The sequence below is a fragment of the Entelurus aequoreus genome, linkage group LG08 (genome assembly GCF_033978785.1).
Source record: "Entelurus aequoreus isolate RoL-2023_Sb linkage group LG08, RoL_Eaeq_v1.1, whole genome shotgun sequence".
Classification (NCBI taxonomy): Eukaryota; Metazoa; Chordata; class Actinopteri; order Syngnathiformes; family Syngnathidae; genus Entelurus; species Entelurus aequoreus.
The window spans coordinates 21,400,976-21,422,994 of NC_084738.1; the positions used below are offsets into that span (position 1 = coordinate 21,400,976).

General features: G+C 40.3%; 4 protein-coding genes across 11 annotated transcripts; 1 reads left to right on the plus strand and 3 right to left on the minus strand.

Moving 5' to 3' along the window:
* Positions 1-493: 493 nt before the first annotated feature.
* Positions 494-8,874, minus strand: anks3 (ankyrin repeat and sterile alpha motif domain containing 3). Of its 7 annotated transcripts, none has more exons than XM_062055924.1 (15): positions 8,679-8,831; positions 8,335-8,519; positions 6,106-6,304; positions 5,910-6,031; positions 5,759-5,840; positions 5,340-5,688; positions 5,142-5,267; positions 3,021-3,130; positions 2,795-2,953; positions 2,605-2,729; positions 2,190-2,331; positions 1,871-2,127; positions 1,740-1,804; positions 1,581-1,672; positions 495-1,515 (listed from the first exon to the last, which is right to left on the minus strand). In XM_062055924.1, exons 2-14 carry the CDS (start codon positions 8,499-8,501, stop codon positions 1,590-1,592), a joined length of 1,986 nt encoding a protein of 661 aa, XP_061911908.1. In that variant the 5' UTR covers positions 8,502-8,519; positions 8,679-8,831; the 3' UTR covers positions 495-1,515; positions 1,581-1,589. The 7 variants fall into 7 exon arrangements, with proteins under 7 accessions (XP_061911907.1, XP_061911905.1, XP_061911904.1 ...); XM_062055925.1 differs by having other exon boundaries at positions 496-1,515; positions 1,740-2,127; positions 5,340-5,498; positions 5,571-5,688; positions 8,679-8,830; XM_062055926.1 differs by having other exon boundaries at positions 496-1,515; positions 1,740-1,781; positions 1,872-2,127; positions 8,679-8,830.
* A 2,258-nt stretch (positions 8,875-11,132) lies between these two features.
* lg08h8orf33 (linkage group 08 C8orf33 homolog) lies at positions 11,133-13,231 on the minus strand. 2 transcript variants are annotated; one of them, XM_062055927.1, is made up of 5 exons: positions 12,509-13,231; positions 12,029-12,420; positions 11,873-11,963; positions 11,655-11,801; positions 11,133-11,580 (listed from the first exon to the last, which is right to left on the minus strand). In XM_062055927.1, the coding sequence occupies exons 1-5, from the start codon at positions 12,552-12,554 to the stop codon at positions 11,408-11,410; spliced, it is 849 nt and encodes a 282-aa protein (XP_061911911.1). In that variant the 5' UTR covers positions 12,555-13,231; the 3' UTR covers positions 11,133-11,407. The 2 variants fall into 2 exon arrangements, with proteins under 2 accessions (XP_061911911.1, XP_061911912.1); XM_062055928.1 differs by having other exon boundaries at positions 11,154-11,580; positions 12,527-13,219.
* A 301-nt stretch (positions 13,232-13,532) lies between these two features.
* h3f3d (H3 histone, family 3D) lies at positions 13,533-16,674 on the plus strand. Its single transcript, XM_062055930.1, has 4 exons — positions 13,533-13,675; positions 14,369-14,511; positions 16,060-16,213; positions 16,292-16,674. The coding sequence occupies exons 2-4, from the start codon at positions 14,384-14,386 to the stop codon at positions 16,418-16,420; spliced, it is 411 nt and encodes a 136-aa protein (XP_061911914.1). The 5' UTR covers positions 13,533-13,675; positions 14,369-14,383; the 3' UTR covers positions 16,421-16,674.
* Position 16,675: 1 nt separating this feature from the next.
* Positions 16,676-17,869, minus strand: LOC133655617 (ubiquinol-cytochrome-c reductase complex assembly factor 4). Its single transcript, XM_062055932.1, has 2 exons — positions 17,682-17,869; positions 16,676-17,211 (listed from the first exon to the last, which is right to left on the minus strand). Exons 1-2 carry the CDS (start codon positions 17,753-17,755, stop codon positions 16,896-16,898), a joined length of 390 nt encoding a protein of 129 aa, XP_061911916.1. The 5' UTR covers positions 17,756-17,869; the 3' UTR covers positions 16,676-16,895.
* Positions 17,870-22,019: the final 4,150 nt, after the last annotated feature.

Here is a 22,019-nt window from a genome sequence, read left to right on the forward strand (position 1 = left end):
CATGAAAAATGAGCTGAGGTACAAGCTGTTGAGTATTTAAAAACAAGTTAAAGTACCCTCTGCTGGACATTGATGGTAATGACAGTTTATGGCATACTCCATCCATTCATCCCTTTTCTACCGCTTGTCCCGCTCAGTGTTGGGGAGGGGTGCTGTAGCCTATCCCAGCTGCAACTGAGCGGAAAGCGGAGTACACCCTGGACAAGTTGCCACCTCATCGTAGGGCAAACACAGATAGACAGACAACATTCACACACTAGGGCCAAAGTTAAATGAGAAGGTTTCCAATCAACCCAAACCAGCTCAGAACATTTTGAAAATGAGATCAAACTCAGATTGAACTAAAAATTTTAAATTAAAAAGACTGTAGTGTTAAAGATTATGATGGGGTTACAGATTTTTATTTTAATATATTCAAGGGACAAGCTGTAAAAAATGGATGGATGGATGGATGGATATTCAGCAGGACATTTTTAACAGATTTCAGTCAAATTGTGAAAAAATCATCAGAAATTAAACTTCTTGACCTGAACTTCTTAACGGTGGGCTAATTGGATTCATGTAGTAACCAAGTACTGATAACAAAATACCCTGAAAAATTTGCACAATCACCAAAATGATTCCCGAGCGTGGCCACCGCTGCTGCTAACTGCTCCCCACACCTCCCGGAGATGGGTCAAATGCAGAGGGTAATTTCACCATACCTAGTGTGTGTGTGACTATCAGTGATACTACTTTAACTTAACTGAGGTACAAGCTGTTGAGTATTTAAAAATAACTTAAAGTACACTCTGCTGGACATTTTCTACCGCTTGTCCCTTTCCATTCATCCCTTTTCTACCGCTTGTCCCGCTCGACATGCTGGAGTCTATCACAGCTGCATTCAGGCAGAAAGCGTGGATAAGTCGCCACCTCATCGTAGGGCCAACAAAAATAGACAAGACAACATTGACATTTACATTAGGGCCAAAGTTAAATGAAAACATTTCCAATCAATCCAAACCAGCTCAGAACATTTTTAAAAAGACCTCAAAATCAGATTGAACTAATAATTCAAAGTTAAAAAGACCGTAATGTTAAAGATTATGTTTGGGTTACAGATTTTTATTTGAATATATTCAGCAGGACAATTTTAACAGATTTCCGTGAATTAATCATCAGAAATTAAACTTCTTAACCTGAACAGATAAAAAAAAAAACTTAATGGACTTGGCCTCTTTATTTAGTGGTTAAGAAGTAAAACCACATTCTTGAGAGTATTTCACAGCATTTCAATGTGTGCTTCAAAGTACATCTGATCATCGACCAGCGCGAGCACACGTGCGCAGGCGTGTAAGGGCTGTGTGTCCCTCCTGCCTGCTTTTCCTTAACCCTCGACCGAGTTCCCACGTCTGTCCGCCGATCCCAGAGGACTAGCAGGCCTGTGTATCTGGCCTGGCAGGTCTGGCCTTGTCTCTGGCACGCGACATTGTTTAGGGTGGTCATCTCACCCTCCGTCATCACTGGCAGAAGCCTCTGTGACAAAACTGGACTTTTAATCTAAATGTTTGGAGTTGTGGGCAATTCTTGTTTTGACTCACCTGCAAGGATCAAGGTCTTTCCCAACTATCTGAAACTTTTTCAGAGGCACTCAATCGCCTCAGACTCTGCAGCACAGTCTGCAAGGTCCCCGCTGTTTTGATGAAAAAACATTAGAGGACTCCATTGATTTAAGAATTGAATTACCAAACCTAGCTTACTAAGTTCTTCTTGGTAGGAATCCAATTTCTTCATCAGCTCAACTTCACAGGAACGTGTCAGACATCCAGCAGAGTAAAATGTCACGTTAAAAGAAAAAGTCTCAAAAAGTGTTTTACCAACAAGCGGCTCACCTGCGTCACCTTTTGGTTTTACTTCCACGCCATTCAAAAATCCATCCGCAGTGACTGAAGCAACCAGCTCAGTGCGACACACTCTGGCCTTCGCTAATGTCGCGTTCATTTCCTGGGCCAGACGGTGGTTCTCCACTAGCTCTGCATGTACCCTCCTCCACGCCATCTTGTCCTCCATCAGACATCCCTCCATCACGGTGCGCAACTCCTTCTCCTGAGACACCTGACTCTGCAGACCCTCCACTTCCTCACAGCACTAACATGGAGGACGATGAGTTAAAAGAGGATCATCCCGCGTAAAAGTGCTATCATAGTTACTTTGTGCAGCTGGATAGCCATCTCCTGCATTTCAGCTTCCAGCTGGTCAGCATATGCCTGTTCCAGAGCATCACTTGAAGGTCGAGCGCTGCTGTGCCACCTGGCAATGGCGGACGTCATCTTACGCTTTGGTCCAAACAACCTGGGAAGTCCACAACAACTTTTCACTTGAATACTTTACTTTAAAACCCTGCTTTGTCTTTATTAGTCTCCATGTGCAAAGAAGCATTGGCATTTTCAGCTGTGGCTCTAGACAACCTCTTGATGTAGTTTTTTTATGAACTCCACATCATGAGTGCAACATTCAGTAGTTTTCTCCTTCTGTTGCACAATAATTAATCATGCACAATATTCTTGATAAATTCATTATCACGGACGTATGACTTGTATAAAAGAAGACTCGGTAGATCCTTACGTGATCCCGATCTCTTTTAGGTCGTTCTCTGTCAGGGTGAGGAAAAGACGTAGGTCGATGTCTTGCTCCTCCAGTAAAGGGAGATACTTTGAGAAGCCGAGATGTTCCAAGAACTCAGCCAGATCCTATAGGAATATATATTATATGTTGTGTACCTACAGGTACTGGTAAGTGTGAAGACGCTACACACTTTAGGACCGTTGTAGGATGATGGAACATTGGAGCATGTCCCACAGTCCCCTGTAGCACCAGTGTGCGCTGCATCGCTGCCTACATGGCGATTCTTGCCTTTGGAGTAATGGGCCTTATTGAGTCTGCGCGAGCTGCTCTTTTTGCACTGATCAGAATCCTGGTGGAGAGACACACGGTCAATGTTGGAACCTCTTAAGGATGGGTGAATCGCTACGTTTGTTCACCTCGTTACTTTCCACCGAGCCTTCCCAGCCGTTGACAGGAGGTAGACTCTCACTGCTGCTACTGCTGCTCCTCATGGTGGGCATGTCGTTGTCCAAGAACGGACTGTCACCTACAAATAAATTACATTGTCTTGACAAAAATGTAAGACAATATTTTTCTCAAGAAAAACAGTTGAGTCTTTGATCCAATTTTCACCCAAATTTTGCCCCTTGACAAAAATGTAAGACAATATTTTTCTCAAGAAAAACAGTTGAGTCTTTGATCCAATTTTCACCCAAATTTTGCCCTGTTTTTTATACATACCGTCTCAGGTCTCAGATGGCCAAACATTGTTCATAACACACTGGTCTGTATGCCCATGTATTATTCTGTCAATTCCAGTCCCCAAACAAAGAATCCCACACATTTGGGACTCAGTTTGTGCGTTTTGCAAAGTAAGCCAGCATGAGGCCAAAGAAAGTTGTAAGTACCAGCATTTTGATAAGGGAGAAACCCTTTTGAATCCAAGAAACAACTTGAAGTGAAGTAGAAATGTGGCTTAACCTTCCTGTCTTCACCAACAAGGTAAACGTTATGTTTTGTCATGTATATGTATTTCACATTGTTTTTTGCACATAAAACTAATTATTCTCTATACTCCAAGGTATTCCATCGAACGCAACTGGACTGTTTGGTTTGTTTTAGAAGATGTTTCGCCTCTCATCCAAGTAGGCTTCGTCAGTTCTTGCTCATCGATTTAGGTTGGCCAGATCTAGTCTCGTAGCTAGTGCCAAAACCCCAAATATTTACTCCAACATAGGGCTGGGCGGTATACCGATTTTACAGTTAATAGCAGTATATTTTAGAAAGATATTTGAGACAAGCAACACGTAACATTACTATTTACAACAACAATAATCTTGAGTACTCTCAACACTGGTTATCGAGCCATAAAACACTAAGGCAACTTAAAGCATTTTGCACGTTTCGTTTAAGATACCAGCATATGATACCATTATATATATCGTATATTGCCTTTCGGCCCGAAAATACCGGGATATCAGTTTTGGTCCAGATCGCCCAGCCCTACTCCAACACAAGAGGGTGTGCCTGTGCAAAGATGATTATGTCCTATTGTTGTGAAAAAAACATCTGTTGAGATGCAAAATAGCAACCATTCTGTCAATGCCAACGACAGTCGGGAAAGTGGAATTTCCCCTCGTTAGCATTGAGGTATTGTGTTGCAGGACAATCGCTGCCGAACGACCACTACCAGCCCAAAATCAGTCGGGATCACCTACGTTAGCATGCCATTGAGTTGTAAAAGATGGCACAAAAGGAGCACCTGTGATCAAAATGTTCCTAAGTCTTGTTTTTTGTTGGAGGCTAAATTGCAGAGGATTTTAGGAACAGCTGAAAGGACAGAGTTGTATGTGGAGATAGGTTATGTCGCAAGCCACCTCTGTTTAGGGATGATTTTTCAACCCTGACGTTTATGGCTTCCCTCACTCCCCTTTCAAATCATCGGTTCTCCCTGTCCAGAATCTGTACATTTTTGCCCTAAAAAGAGGGCCGTTTCTCCTTATAGTGCAGGTAAACAGCTGAGTAAAATGTAAAAAGTGTTTTATGTATATACTTTGGGTGTCTGTAACAGATTAGATTTACATTATTGGAAAAATTGCTTCGGTTTTTGTACGGTTCAGTCTTCTTATAACTTTTTGGATTACTAACAAAAACTGATATAGTACTGTACATGCACGCCAACAGGTGGGGCTAAACAACTTGTCCCCACACAAGTCAGAGCTTTTCTTCCTGTCGCTCAAACACATCAGCAACCTGGACAGACACCGCCTAAAAGGTTGTTAGCAAACAACATTTGAGGAGTTATGATTCAAGTTTCAATATAGTAGTGATTTATGAAGCCGCTAAGAAATATTTGTATCTTAGTATACCGCTTGTAACTTCTGAAATTAAACTATATTTGTTAAACAGATAGGGTGTCTTATATTTGGGTCATATTAGATAAAGCATTCAATACGACAACCATGATTACACACAAATTGTAGCATGACGTCATCAGGCGGATGCTTCAGTAATATTTCTAATATGTTTTCTACAATAATAACACAGGCGCCTCTCACCTCTGCTGCTGTTGCTTTGGCCGTCCAGCTCGTTGATGGGCGAGGTCACGTCGCGATAGCAAATGCCGTCGCTCTGATTGCCGATATCGCGGAATGCCGTGTAGCCAGCACGTGCTGTACGAGGCTCTGACGTTTAAAACAAATACATTTCCTGAGCAACATTCACCATAATTTCAATAACTTTGTGTGCAAAATTACCACACGATCCTCCAGTCCTGCCAGCGCCTCCGACTCTAAACTTAGCGATAGCTTGTGGCCCGTCGTGTATGCTAATGCCCTTAGCTCGGCTGCGGCTGGGTCGTGGCCGAGGGGGGCCGCTGTCTGAGTCCTCTGAGGAGCTGAGGTCTTCAAAATGTCCTGAGGAGGTCCAGCAGACAAAGCTCAGAATTAGAACATCATCACTGACAGGTGAAGCTGCTTGGAAAGTACCTGCTTTGTTCCTTGGAGAACGTGAGTCAATGAGGCTTGCTATCTTGGTGTAGCCGTACGTCATGGCAAGGGCTCGCGCCGTCTCACCTTTGGTGTTGCGCTCATCTACCTTAACCTTCTGTAAGTGTGTCAAAAAGCAAAGCCGAGTGTCAATCACATGATGATGCTTCTGAATGTAGTGTCCTCACATGATCAAGCAGGTGCTGAACAATGATTTCATGCCCAGAAGCAGCAGCCTCCATTAGGGGAGTAAATCCAGACCCAGGCTCCCTGTGGATAATCACAAGTGGGTCCATGCAAGAGTGGAGTAACATTTGGGCGCTAAGACGAGATCCCTACCTCACATTGGCATCGGCATTGTTATCCAGCAGAAACCTAACCATCTGCTGGTGACCCGTACATGTACAGTGAAACAGAGATGTCCAGCCTCTGCAGTCCTTCAGCTCCAGCTCTGCACCTTGCTTTTACAACCAAAAATAACAACATCAACTCTTGTCCTGCTTGGATTGCTGGATGCAACCCTAATGTAATGTACCTGAAGCAGAAAGTAGGCGATGCTTTCATTCCCGCAGCTCGCCGCCAGCATCAGAGGGGTCTGTCCTTTAGCGGTGGTGGCGTTGACCTTCACACCGGCCTCAAGCAGGAGATTGGCAATGTTGTCATGACCAATGTATGAAGCATACATTAAGGGGGTCCATCCTCCAATGTTCTTCCCATTCAGGTCCACCTCACGCCTAGAAAACATCAACATTAGCTACACCTGCCATGATCTTTTACTAAAATGCTATACATTGTAAATTTAAAAAAAAAAATAGGGGGGGTTAGGGGGGGCGGGCGGAGTTGGTTGTCACACGGGTTGGCTCAGAGGAACTTACGGACTTAGGTTAAGAGCTCTTCTCCATAGTATTGTCTTGAGTAAAACTGTTTAACTTGAGCTGAGGAATTTTTTTTCATGTCAAATTGTAAATCTTTAACTCCTTTGCATTTGTCTTTTAGGCTTATACACAAAACAGGGACACTAGAAAATGGATGGATGGATGGAATTGTTACCCTTTAAAAGTGCAAAGGGATGCTGGCAAACAATTCCAGTTGGGGTTGGTTGTCACCTTCCCTTATATATTCATACATAACTTGGGCTGCAATTATTCATTCTATTAGAAAATAAGTTTTGTTTTGTATTATTGTTGTTTTGATTGAGTGTAACTAATAATTGATCAAATCTGTACTTAATGTAGTACATACAACTTAAAATACGCTCACATAGTTTCCACACAGCCACAACAATAGAGCGCACATGAGAGCGCTGGTGTGTGGCGACAAACAGTGGAGAGTTTTTTTAATGCACAAGTTAAATATGCAGTTTCTATCTTTACTAGTATTTATATTTTGTTTATTCCTGACAATTGGTATCCTCTGCAGTAGGCATTTAACTTTAGACTATTTTGTCAGTATTACTAAATTCTGAAAAAAATGGCCCCAACTATAAAACCGTATTGCTCTTCTGTTTTTAAGGACCAACTATAAAAAAGCTCATCAAAGATGATCTTATCTATATGGTAGTAGAGGTGGGGGAAACAATCGATTTTTACATGCATAGCAATTCGGACATAGACTATTATAGACTCGATTAGTAAACGTCAATCGATTTATTTATTGTAAATAAAGTTATGCAGTTCTAAAAGTTGGCTGACTGCAGCAAACCACCTCACCGAGATCTGACCAGCTCCTTTACTATTGGGCACTTATGGTCCAGTTTTGTACACATTTTCATTAATTTAATCAAGGTTGGAGTTAATTCAACTGTTTCTTATTCCAAATGAGTTGGGTTTTTTTTTAAATTGCAAGTGAGAAACGCTTATTTAGTGAAACGAAAAGAAATGTAAAACTGCATCAATATACAAAAATTAAAGATGCATCAATTAAAGATTTTTGTTTTCACTGCTGAACTTACAAAGAGGTTCCGCAGCCTCCGTAGCAGAACCTCCAGGTTATGTAACAGCTTCTTTCCTCAGGCCGTAAGACTCTTGAACGCATCATAATAATCCCCTCAATTCCCCCCCCAAAATTGATTAACACGCTGGAATATAAAGACAATATAACATACATCCATAAACGTGGATGCATATGCAAAAGTGCAATATATTTATCTGTACAGTAATCTATTTATTTATATCTGCACCTTAATTGATTTTTTATCCTGCACTACCATGAGCTAATGCAACGAAATTTTGTTCTTATCTGTACTGTAAAGTTCAAATTTGAGTGACCATAAAAAGGAAGTCTAAGTCTAATAATCATAATAGAATTGTGAGATGCCCAAATATCCCCACCTCTATATGACAGCACTCTAGTTTATAGGAATCTGCTTCAAAAATGTAAAGCCCTTTTAAAAGTTTTTTTAACTGAGTTAGCGGGCCGGTGTGGTGTCATATTTAGCTCCCCTGGACCACCAGTTGAATATCCCTGCTGTATACAGTAAAGTAGACTGGCCTAAATATATTTACAGTTTATGTTCATTTCTCATTTTGATTTAAGATTCATAAAAAGATATGCATTTATCGAATTATCTTCTTAAAACAATAAATAATGTGACAGGCAACCTAGGGTGCCTTTGATAGTTGATAAACTTCTTGATTGAGGAGTTTTAAAATGAGATGGTTACACAAATCAAAGAAACACCTTGAGCTTCATTTTAATGTAGGGATGACTATTGAAATATGTTTTTATGATGAGCATTTAGACTAGAGTAATATGGAGAATCTACCTTTTGATGCACTCTGCCACCACGTCATACTGGCCGATGGAGCAGGCGGTGTGCAGGTCCAGAGGGACGTCCAGCTCCTCGGCTCTCACCAGAGACTCGCCCAGCCAGAGGGAGAGACTTACTCCCAGCTGCTCCGACTCACTGGCTTCATCGCTTAGCTCGGACATTTCCTTTCAGATACAGTCCTCAAAAGTCAATATATATTAAAAACAAAAGTTAGTTTAGCATCAGTACTCGAATAAGTGAATCTTGACTGTACGTTAGCTATTTGAGCTAGCTGCAACTTCCTTCAGCAGGATAGTTTAAAATAACTTTACGCTCCCTCACCTAGCTAATGAACTCACCTTCAGTGGTACAGCATGTAAATGGTGTACTAAGATGTCAAATACGAATAAAAATACCAATGTTAGTTTGTTGCGATACAACTTTTCTGTTTGGTTTACTGACGTCAGCTGTCAACGTACCGCCTTTCCGGTTCTTCTTCTTTGTTGTTAAATTGGCGTTTGGTGCAGTAGCGCCACCCTGGTCCAGTTTCAGTACTGCAACGCAATACTGCTAGGATTTAACTGCTCGTTAAATATCCGTGGTGGTAGCGCTGTTCTCGAAGAAAACATACCCTATACTTGGTTTGTTTTGGGCTGTAGGAATCATACACATCGCAAAAAGGATCAACGTATATTCAGAATTCCTCGAGAGGTAATTAAAAAGGGAGGAAGAGTGCAAGATTTTACAAAACGACGAGAAAAGCATGCAGCTCACACTGAGTTGCATGCGTTTGTAGTAATCACTTCAGTAAAGGTTGGTTTGATATACTTTTAAAGTTTTAAAGTTAAAGTACCAATGATTGTCACACACACACTAGATGTGGCGAAATTATTATCTGGATTTGACCCATCACCTTTGATCACCCCCTGGGGGGTGAGGGGAGCAGTGAGCAGCAGCGGTGGCCACGCCCGGGAATCATTTTTGGTGATTTAACCCCCAATTCCAACCCCTGATGCCGAGTGCCAAGCAGGGAGGTCATGGGTCCCATTTTTATAGTCTTTGGTATGACTCGGCCGGGGTTTGAACTCTCAACCTACCGATCTCAGGGCGGACACTCTAACCACTAGGCCACTGAGTAGGTTAACATTTCGTTCCCATTTAAGTATTATCTTGATATGAATTGTATTTCTTAAACTCATCTTTACTACGAGTGTTTCGGAAAGCATCAACTCGGCGAGTCTAAATAAAAGAAAGCAAATGTGAGCAAAACCTAAAAGAGTTCAACTTCTACCAAAGGCAGCAATTACAAATGCACATACACCAGTTATATTTTGATAAAGACAGGAAAAACACGCTCCTCGTAAACGGCACGTGCAGCACATGGCTTATTTAGACGCGGAGTTAAACCATGAAATGCAACTTTATCTGAGATAATACGATGCATATTTATCCGGGAGAGTCTTGATACCAATTTCCTTGACACAGCCACACATAAAGAAGTTGCAGACCTCCATCCTTTTCCAAGTTTTCATCTGTTTTGTCGTGTAGAATGAAGTCTGGAGCACAATAGTTTGATATTTCTGTAATCCTTGATATCACTCGACAAATCTTTTTTTGATAAAGTATGAATATCTATTTCATTGCGTAGTTAACATTTTTTGCTCGTATCTGCTTTTTGCAGGAAGCTTTAAGCCTCTTTTGTACTGCGATTGTTGGCACGCTGCTTGCTGTACAACAGCCATCTTAGCTTGGTTGACCACCACTGTTTTCACTTCCGGGAAAAAGTAATGTCGGAATACTTTTGATTTGATTGATTGAGACTTTTATTAGTAGATTGCACAGTACAGTACATATTCCGTACAATTGACCACTAAATGGTAACACCCGAATAAGTTTTTCAACTTGTTTAAATCGGGGTCCACGTTTATCAATTCATGGTATACAAGCAAATGCCTCAATTTTCCGTTATTAATCGGTTAAAAGATCTAAAAAACGAAACTAATTTATCCACAGAAAACCATGTCAATCCAATTCATCCATTCCAGACACCGTAAAATGTAAACACAAAACACTTTTTATGAAATAAGTAATAGGTTTAGATGCCACAAACAATGAAAAATGTACATAAGCTACGAATTAATGGATAAATAGACATTTAACATCACTATTCAAGCCAGTAGGCGCCATATTAGTCTTGTTTGGCTGGCCCATACAGGTGTGTTGTGTTCAGCTCTCGTTGACTTTGATTGGACTATTACTGTATGCTACAACTTTATTTGGCTCTATTGGGGGTTCTTTTGCAGCCATACTCCAAAAAAGGCACATAGACTGAGTCACCACGTGTCTTCAGTCGTACTAAAAACTGAGATAGTGTGCGGAAACAGACATTTTTTACGTGACCGTTTTGGCCTATAACTGAGTCGTATCTCGCCATACAGCAATAGATGATATCTGTCTATTACCTGACTGCTTCTATGTTAGCTACCTGTCTTTGTTTATAATGTCTATTTTCTGCTGGATCTACTCTCTATTTTATGCTGCAGCTGTTACATATACTGTAATATTGTACATGGTAATTGTTATATTGTATATATAACAATATAATATAGTATATCAGTATATATCATATACTGTATATATAATATGTAAATATTACATATGTTATATTTATATTGCTACTCCGGTACATTTTTTGTCTACTTTATACCTGCATTATCCTCTACATCCTTTGTAACTGAGCTACTGTGTGGAACAATTTCCTTTGTGAATCATTAAAATTTGTCTAAGTCTAAGTATAAAAAAACAAGACACAACGGTATCGCTTTAGAAGTAAACAGTTTGTTTCATTGCTTATTGTTATTTATATTTCTTCACAAAAATGTAGATATATTCTGCTTTTGGGTGAAATTGTAGAATGAAGAAAAAGTGTCAACGCAAGTCTCATGTTGCAGTAATTTTGGCACAACTTGTAATTCTCCAACAAGATGCACTTTATTTACTAAAAAGAAAGAGTAAAACATTATTAATAGGACAATGACGATTGTTTCCAACCTCAAACCTGCTCAAAAGTTTGTCCTAAAAGCTGAAATTAGAGAAAATTGAAGCGAAACGCCTCCTTTGATGCGGTAAACGCAAAGGAATTTTCTGACTCCTGACCCTCACTTTGCTGCCGGTTTTCCTCCTGTTTGCCTTCAGCTCTCCGATGGAAAACCGATTTTTTGGGCGACTCAGACTTTACTTTGAGTTTAGCGGATGCAAGTTCTGAAAAATCAAAAAAAATCAGACAAACATGTCAAGTGATGCCACACATTTTCACAAAGAACAGAATTACTCACCACTTTGGATAAGTTTGAACTGCTTGCTCTGTTCGTCTTCCATTTTCTTCCTGTAATCTCCCGCCGTGGCCCTCATCACTTGCCTCTTCTTGACCAGGGGAGCTTTGGAGCTGCGTAACGTCTTAAGGGCATGAGATGCATCCTCCCCTGCAGGGAAAATAAACAAAAAGGGTTGTGTAAATAAATATGTGACACAACAATGCAGAAAGGGAACTAACTCTGCTTCGTAGTAGCTTTCTGTGACTTCATTCCCAGTTGTAACTGCTCAACGCACCAGTCCAGCTGTCTTTTAAACTCTTCTTCAGCACTCTACAAAACAAATCAAGTCAACTCATTTTAACCCAGAAAGATTGAATAAATAAATAAACACTGACCATCTCTGTGTTTTTGCCTGCTTGACTCGCTTCAATTGCACTTGTCTCTGCTGTGGGTGCCTCTGCATTCACCGTGGACATTTTCTTTCCATGTTTCTTCTTTTTCTTTGCTTTTGATTGTGCAGGCTGTGCAAGCGGGGAGCTGCTATCCTCCGACACAGTGATGCAATTTTCATTCTTAGGGAATGAAGTCTCTGCTGCCACGTTATCTATAGTTGCATCATGGTGTGGGGAGTTCATTGTGATCTTCAGTCCTGTATTGGGCAATGGACTCTCTGATGATGCTTCTTGATGGGTCTCCAAGTCCTCAGGGAAAAAATCAAATCTGAAGTTATTGTTGCTGGGAGTCCAGAGGGGCTTGGCAGCTTCGTTGTTTGGCTTTTCTTCAATATCTGCGAGAAAACGCAAATCCAGTCATCAAAACACAAATACGTACGAATAAACACATGTGTTATTAAAAATAGCAATTCATGCAGTTACGTTTGTTGTCTTGTTTACCTCGGAACATCAGACCTTCCTCGCTCATACTGTATAGTTAGTCCGTAATAGTTAGTGGTTTCCTAACTCAAATAAAGCTCGGATATTACAATCGAATAAACTACTTTAAAATACACGTGTTTCCTTTGAAACCACTTATTTGTAAACATTTCAGATGCATGCCATTTAGATCCCACTGGTGCTACTCTATCAAACGTCCGCAATGAAGCATTTCCGGAAGACAAGTCTTCCGTCTGAATATTTTTTTTCCCAATTAATTTGATGAAACGTACTTTTTACACCTAAAATTATGAACACACGTACATATATTTATAAAAATTAAATTACAGTGGATTTGACATATACAATAATGTATTTTGTTCAGTGATGTTTACACTGAATTCGAGAAACGATGCCGATAAATTACAGCGATAACGTGTTTTAAACGAGGTGCTACGTGAGGTCGAATAAATAAATTATTATTGACCGCAAAAAATGTTATTCATTCAACGTCATAGTTATTTTGTCATACACTGAAAATGACGCTTCCAATGATCTCGTACCCTCTTTCGTATTTGGGCCCAATTTCAAACAACTAAGCAAGCAAGTTGTTCATTCTTTGCCAGCTGGTTAGTTTATCGCAATTGACTACTTTTCAAACAATAATTGTCTGGAAGAGAAAACGTAACAGTTGTTCAAAGAAAAAGTTGTTCAAAGAACATGAAAACGTCATAGCTCCTATCCTCGTAATGGCCGCCATTAGCAACCATCTCGTCACGTCTCAATCGTACTTTATTCCACCGTCTTTTGAAAATACCCTCATATACATAAAATGTGTTATCTACATGTTTTGTTGTCAGTAATTTTTTTAAACACACTAACAGAGTATAGGGACACAAGCGCCCCATAAAACACATAACGTTGGCCATAAATATTTTATAAAGAAAGATAATAGACATGAAATGAAAGGAAACGCCTCGTCAAGGTCGTCATTTCTCGCCTCCAATCACATTTGGGCAAAGGTGGCAGTTGCACCAATCACGACAGCTCAAAGGCGGGACGACACGCGCTGCACTCAGGCTATAAATACACTCTCTTGGCCGCATTCTTCACTATTTGTACACATCCTCGCCAGAAGACACACTTCTTCTCAAGCAAACAATCTAAAAGGTAACGTTTGAACAACATTTTCGTACTATTGATTGTGTATTTTAAGTATAACGTGTTTAATTAACGGCTTTACATTTGTGTAAGTTTTGATTGTATGTCGTGAATGTGTGTATTGTCAACAATGCGCGCCATAGCATGGAGGCTAAAGCTAGCTACGCTTATTAAGAACAACCCGTGCTGTAACTGAAAATAAGTAAATAATCCACAGCTATTTTTATTTAGTTGAAGGTTTAATATTCGAAACATGTGACCTGAGTTAGTTTGGAGACTCAATTAGAATTTTAAGCGTTGAATGTATTTCGCGCGGTAGCTTCATGGCGCCATTTTCCAACGGCTCCAACTCGCTTTAAAGTCAGACGCTGAAGCTAACGACGGCTCAAAGAAAGACGTGTGTGTCGATTGTTGTTTAATGGTGGCGGCGCCTAACTGTCAGCTTTCTGCTACACGACCATTAACTAGCCAGCATATAACCCGACGCACCTAATCCCTTTTAATTTAACCTTAATTATTTTACATCCACATGCAATGCTAATGTAAGCGTTACCATTTTAATGCGGTTTATGTTTTAAGGACTAATGCTTTGGCGGGTATTTTGAGCGAGCGAAAACAAAGATGGCACCCGCGCCAAAAAATATTTCAGCTTTCCCGCTTGAATCATTCTCTTCTAAAATGAGTTTACTTTTTTTTTAATAGACTAACACGTGAATAATGGCCCGTACTAAGCAGACCGCTCGTAAATCCACCGGAGGAAAGGCGCCCAGGAAGCAGCTGGCCACAAAGGCGGCCCGAAAAAGCGCGCCATCCACTGGGGGAGTGAAGAAGCCCCACAGATACAGGTATGCAGTCTTGGAAATATAACTTAGATTTTCATATTGTGTTAATGACTAGGTGATATTTATTTCTCACATTGTGTTAATGCTGTATAGTTGTTAATGTTAAGCTGTATAACCACTCGCCATACAGCAATAGATTATGTCAGCCTATTGCCTGACATGTTAGCTACTTCTTTGTTTTTAATGTCTATTTTCTGCTAGATCTACTCTCTATTTTATGCTGCTGCTGCTGTCACACATACTGTAATATTGTACATGGTCATTGGTATATGTTATAGACCAGGGCTCACCAACCTTTTTGAAAGCAAGAGCTTAAATAAATTGCCAGAAATAGCCAATTTGCTCAATTTACTTTTAACTCTGTTATTATTAATAATTAATGATATTTACACTTAATTGAATGGTTCAAAAGAGGAGAAAACACGAAAAAAAATGACAATTAAATTTTGAACCATAGTTTATCTTCAATTTTGACTCTTTAAAATTCAAAATTCAACCAAAAAAAAAGAAGAGAAACTAGCTAATTTGAGTCTTTTGGAAAAAATTTTTTAAAAAGAATTTATGGAACATTATTAGTCATTTTTCCTGATTAAGATTAGTTTTAGAATTTGGATGACATGTTTTAAATAGGTTAAAATCCAATCTACACTTTGTTAGAATATATAACAAATTGGACCAAGCTATATTTCTAACAAAGACAAACATTATTTCTTCTAGATTTTCCAGAACAAAAATTTTAAAAGAAATTCAAAATACTTTGAAATAAGATTTAAATTTGATTCTACAAATTTTCTAGATTTGCCGGAATAATTTTTTTGAATTTTAACCATAATAAGTTTGAAGAGATATTTCACAAATATTCTTCGTCGAAAAAACAGAAGCTAAAATGAAGAATTCAATTAAAATGTATTTATTATTCTTTACAATAAAAAAAATAAATTTACTTGAACATTGATTTAAATTGTCAGGAAAGAAGAGGAAGGAATTTAAAAGGTAAAAAGGTATATCATTTTTAAGGTTGTATTTTTTTCTCTAAAATTGTCTTTCTGAAAGTTATAAGAAGCAAAGTAAAAAAATTAATGAATTTATTTAAACAAGTGAAGACTGAGTCTTTAAAATATTTTCTTGGATTTTCAAATTTTATTTGAGTTTTGTCTCTCTTAGAATTAAAAATGTCGGGCAAAGCGAGACCAGCTTGCTAGTAAATAAATAACATTTAAAAAATAGAGGCAGCTCACTGGTAAGTGCTGCTATTTGAGCTATATTTAGAACAGGCCAGCGGGCTACTCATCTGGTCCTTACGGGCTACCTGGTGCCCGCGGGCACCGCGTTGGTGACCCCTGTTATAGACATATAATATATCTGTGTATATATATTCTGTACACATGTATATATTCATATTTATGTTAGATTTTTTTTATCGCTATATTAGTCTATTTATACCTGCATTGTCCTTTCCATCATTGTAACTGAGCTACTGTGTTGAACAATTTCCCTTGTGGATCATTAAAGTTTGTCTAAGTCTAATGACAAGGTGATATTTTGTTTTAGGCCGGGTACTGTTGCCCTGCGTGAGATCCGTCGCTACCAGAAGTCCACTGAGCTGCTCATCAGGAAGCTTCCATTCCAGCGTCTTGTCAGGGAAATCGCTCAGGATTTCAAGACGGATCTGCGATTCCAGAGCGCAGCCATCGGTGCCCTGCAGGTTTGTTTGGTTTTTTTTTAGTTCACTTATCAAATGTTTCCAGTTGTGTAACTTTTTTCAACTTAATTTTTATAACAGGAGGCCAGTGAGGCGTACCTGGTTGGCCTGTTTGAGGATACAAACCTGTGCGCCATCCACGCCAAGAGGGTAACCATCATGCCCAAGGACATCCAACTGGCCAGGCGAATCAGAGGGGAGCGCGCTTAAAGCTTTTTGGCTTTTCTTTTTTATTGTGTAGGGGGTCGGTTGGGGTAAGATGAACTGACTGGTTTTGTTTTGTAAATTGTGCATCATTATCCGCATGTGTAGTTCAGTTGGTTTTTTTTACTTTCACTTCACTGTTCACTTTTCTTCGCTTCATCTATAGACTCTTACCTGCCTTTCTCAGGGCTAGTAATTCATCCTGTTCTGTGTGCATGCCATGGGAGCCCTTTCTTGTAAATAAAATTTCCACTACCTCATTGTGTTCCATTTTATTAAACTCTGAACTGTTTGCATTACAAAAACATATCAAGTAATCTGTAGATGTTACATTGCAAAAAAAACTTAAACGGAAAACATGGGTTTGCAAGCCCTTTGAGACATTTGTGATTAAAGGCTATATAAATAAACAGATAATTGAGTCAAGACTATTGACAACCCATTTAGTCAAGGCAAAAGCTTTAAACACAGATATATAACTTTACTTCTCATCTTCATCCGGGAGCAATCCAGGTAAATTCTGGTAAAGTTCCTGCTCCAGCTGTTCATCAATGTTCACCTCCCTTCTCAAGACACACCACAATAGGAAGCCCACCACAGCGGCACTGAGGGGAAGGACTTTCCACCATGGCCGCTCACAGTGATCCCCCATAGAGCGGCTGACATTCCAAGTCCTGTGACTGGCCTTGCTGGTGGAGAACCTAATGGGCTCATTATTCACCTCCTGGTCGTCTTTGGGTTTATCCGGCTTGGCCATCATGTGATGGCTCACAGACAGCATGCGCATGCTCATCTGACTGTTGATCAAACCATATTGATTAGAATTAGGTAAGTTGATATACAGCATTCAAGACAGTAGCAGAGTTGAAAAGGTATAGACAAAACAATTTAAAAAAATAAAGCCTAATTATTGTATATTGTGTAATTTAAAATATATTTTAATCGAAAAAATACAACATTAAATATATACATGTTTTATCAAAACATTTTTAGAAAATTCTGTTTGGTGGAGGGCTAATATCACTTAAATAAGACTTTACATGATGTTTTAAATTGATTAAAACTTGTATTAGTAGATTGCACAATACAGTACATATTCCGTACAATTGACCACTAAATGGTAACACCCAAATAAGTTTTTCAACTTGTATAGGTCGGGGTCCACGTTAATCAATTCTTTACGTGTGTTATCGCTTATGTTATGTATCCATCTTTACGTTGCAGTAAAAAGATAAAGAGAAAGCTCAAGGGCTCCAACAATACTCACCTCATGGTAGCAGCTGTGTTACGAATAAACGTTGACGTCCCACGACGGAAAACGTGCACCATTGCAGCATACATGGTCAACTATTTGTCATTTTAGGACGAAGAGGACAGTGAAAGCGAAGGTTTGCTTGCCACTTACCGAACACAGGTCATGTAATGCAGAGCTGTGCAACTCTGAACTGCTTCCGATACAACGCGTTTCCTTACAAATGGTTCCACGAAACCTGTTATCTTACCATCAGGGTTTTTGTTTTGCTTTTTTTGAGTGCAGTGTGTCCATGTTACATACTCTGAACACTCATTAAGTGTTTTAAGGTAAATACTGTTTATTTTTATTTCTTTCATACGAGAAGTGTAGTGTACCGTCATCAGCCACCCGATTGTTACACTCAACACGCTCCAAATGGTGTCAAAGTGTCTTACCAGAAGCGCATAAATAACGTATTTTGAGGGATATTGTCCAATATAACGTTGCTCATGACCGTCTGCCATGTAGTATGGCTCATTTGTAATGTCCTCTGCCTTCAAATAAACTAAGCACTGTTGGGGAAAACAGCCTCAACTGGCAGAACAGCGTCTCCAACTGGCTGTAAAGAGTAACGTCAGACAATGCATTTTGGAATTAGTGATCATACACTTTTAGAGAGTTTTGAGTTTGAGTTTATTTCGAACATGCAAGCATACAACATGGCATACAACAACCGGCTCAGTGGACTTGTGGTTGGAGTGTCCGTCCTGAGATCGGCAGGTTGTGAGTTCAAACCCCGGCCGAGTCATACCAAAGACTACAAAAAAATGGGACCCATTACCTCCCTGAATGGCACTCAGCATCAAGGGTTGGAATTGGGGGTTAAATCACCAAATGATTCCCGAGCGGGGCCCACGCTGCTGCTCACTGCTCCCCTCACCTCCAAGGGGGTGAACAAGGGGATGGGTCAAATGCAGAGGTACCTAGTGTGTGTGTGACAATCATTGGTACTTTAACTTAACTTTAACATCACAATTTCCAGTTCCTCTATTCAACATGTTCGAAAAGGAAGAAGCAGAGCTTATTTAATTGAAATTACAAATACTGTTTCTAAAATGTGACTGGTATTTTTTTAAGTGTGCATAACAATTGTTTCCCACAACAATATAGGTAAAGTGCATACATTTCTACTGTACATTGTATCCTTTTTATATAATACCACAGCAACACATTTTCACAAACGGTGGCATTTATTGCCCAACATGGGCCACAACTTGCAATGTAAAACATTTATAGAAATATATCAAATGTACATATGAAATTGAAAACCTAATACATTATGAACATCAACAACAATTTACCTAAATCTTCTTAACCATCCATCAATCCATCTTCTTCCGCTTATCCGAGGTCGGGTCGCGGGGGCAGCAGCCTAAGCAGGGAAGCCCAGACTTCCCTCTCCCCAGCCACTTCATCCAGCTCGTACCGGGGAATCCCTAGGCGTTCCCAGGACAGCCGGGAGACATAGTCTTCCCAACGTGTCCTGGGTCGGACTTGCCCTAAACACCTCCCCACAGAGGCGTTCGGGGGGGCATCCTGAGAGGATGCCCAAACCACCTCATCTGGCTTCTCTCGATGTGGAGGAGCAGCGGCTTTACTTCGAGCTACTCCCGGATGGCAGAGCTTCTCACAATATCTCTAAGGGAGAGCCCCATCACCCAGTTTGGCCGCTTGTACCCGTGATCTTTCGGTCATAACCCAAAGTTCATAACCATAGGTGAAGATGGGAACGTAGATCGACTGGTAATTTAAGAGCGTTGCCTTCCGGCTCAGTTCCTCCTTCCACAACGGACCGACAGAGCGTCCGTATTACTGAATACGCCGCACCAATCCGCCTGTCGATATCACGATCCACTCTAACCTCACTCCTGAACAAGACTACGGGGTACTTGAAACTCCTCCACATGGGGCAGTGTCCCCTCCTCAACCCGGAGATGGCACTCCACCCTTTTCCAGGCGAGAACCATGGACTCGGACTTGGAGATGCTGATCTTCTTAACCAGTCGTTCTTTTTTTTTCAAGGGCGCCGCTGTAGTGGCTGCGAGTGGCAGGAGGTCTGCGCTCTAGTGTCATCCTCTTGTGTTCCTGGTGTTTCCCTCTTGTTTCCATGTGGTTTTTGTTTTATTTGCCTTTTGGTTTTGGACCCTTTAAGGCTGTGCGACAAGGAGTGGGACTTTCGTGAGTTACGCGGCACTTTTTTATGGGCTTCTGGATCTGCCTCCCGGGAGCCTTTTGGCCGTGGGGATCAGCCGCTATAGTCTCTGCCACACCGGAGTCCGTTTGGAGAGACTGGAGGAGATGAGATGCGGATGAAGAGACAGGGCTGCGGAGATGGCGCTGGGCGCCGGGACGGACGGGTTTCACGGTGTCTTGGCTGAATGAGCATGTATCGGACGCTGCGGTCTCCTTGGACGCATCCTCGCTCATCCATGCGGACTGGACACTGGCCGAGAGTTGGTGGGCGGCCGAGGCTGGAGTCGTCTCTCTTGGTTGCTTTGTTGGGTCTGCTCCTGTCTCTGGCCATGCTCCTCCCACACAGCAGAGCTACCACAGTGTATATGGGTGTTGAAATGATGTTTTTGTTTGGTTGCTTGTCTATGCATGGTGCAATCGTGTGTGCGCAGTGTGTATTATTGGTTGATTATCTTTTGTTTTACTTTTGTGGCTGTGTGTAGAAGTGGCACTGCTGGAGTGGCAGCTGGTCGCATCAGCTCTGCTCTTTTAACCCTTGTGTAATGTTCATATTGTTGTTACTCAGCCAGCGTTTGTGGGTCTGATGGACCCGTTGCATTTTGTGGCTTTTAATGCCTCACAATCAAACACTTTTATGTTAAAATACTTAACAGATGTTTATTGGGATAAGGTAAACATCTGTTCAGTATTTTAACGCTGGCTGAGTAACAACAATTTGAACGTTGCACGGAAAATTTCTCTGCCAGTTTCTGCATCCCACAGGGATTCTTCTTTTGTGTTTCTGCACCTGCGGTTCCCATATAAGGTTGCAACATTGTTTGTCAACACTGTCTGCTCTCATTTTCTCGCACATTTGACCCTCTGATGTTCTGTGTACCTACACTCTGTCCTCCTCCTGTCTAGGCCTGCTGTGTGTGTGTGGGTGTGGTACTGTAGGGGGGTGTATGGTGTGTGTGGTCATTAAATATGTATTCTAATACATGTTCTTTACAGAAAATGAGTCAAAGTCAGTGAGTCTCAGTTTGAAAAATTAATTGTATAATTTTTCTTTTAATAAAAAATGAAAACGGGTCCCACAGACCTGAACACCATACTAGGGTTAATGTCTTTAATGTCCTTTGTGTTCTTTGATGTTTCCCTCTTACACACACATTTGTGTGCTATGGGCTATGAGTTTTTCCCCCCCTTGGACCCCCTTTCCAGGGGCCCAGGCTTTGGACTGAATTTTTTTTTCTCCCCTCACAGTCCGTAACAGGGTCTATGGCTGGTGAGATAGTTTTGTACTGATACTATGTGCAGTTCATAACTCCTACCGAAGGGTACTGTTGTAGATACATGTGTGTATAAATAAAGAACAAAACTCTGCTAAAATGGAATCCTGTCAGTGCAGTCAATACACTTTTTTAGTCAGGTTAGCATGGATATGATTCATAACCATGAATATATAAAAAAAAAAAACATTTTATAAACCGTAAACTGAACAATGTTTGCATCTGGCCACGTCACAGCAAGGGGCTCAGGGTGATGACGTAGTAGAAGTGATAAAGTCTTACCTGAGCCTTCTGTTTTGAGGGGTCTTGTGATATTATTCTGATTTTATTCGTGCAAAATACTCTATACTGTTATATATGTATTGGTGTGTATAATAATAACAACTTTGGGTAATAAGGGTCTAGGAACCTTTTACTCAATGTGTTGCATTTGAGTTCTTTAATAATAACAAAATACTGTCTCAACACTTAAAAGCGTGTTGTTTTTGTGAGTGTTCCAGTCAACAAGAAGTAAAACCAGAATGATTGAATAGTAATATACTCTTAGCAAATGTAAATGTGTATAAATGTTTCATCGCCAAATACTTTGCATGGATCTCAAGGACGGAATACATTCTAGACCTCTGATTTGTTATTTTCGGTGAATTTCATATTCATACATCCAGTGTATTAGCATGCAAACCAAATATGTTGTTGCTTTTTTCTGAATTAAAAACAAAAACACAACTCACTAATAATGAAAACAAAAAGGCCATGAAAACATCCCACGTTCTAAAAATAAATATAAAAAAGATCACCATCAAAACAAATTTAAATATATTACCTGATACTTATTTTTTATCTAGTG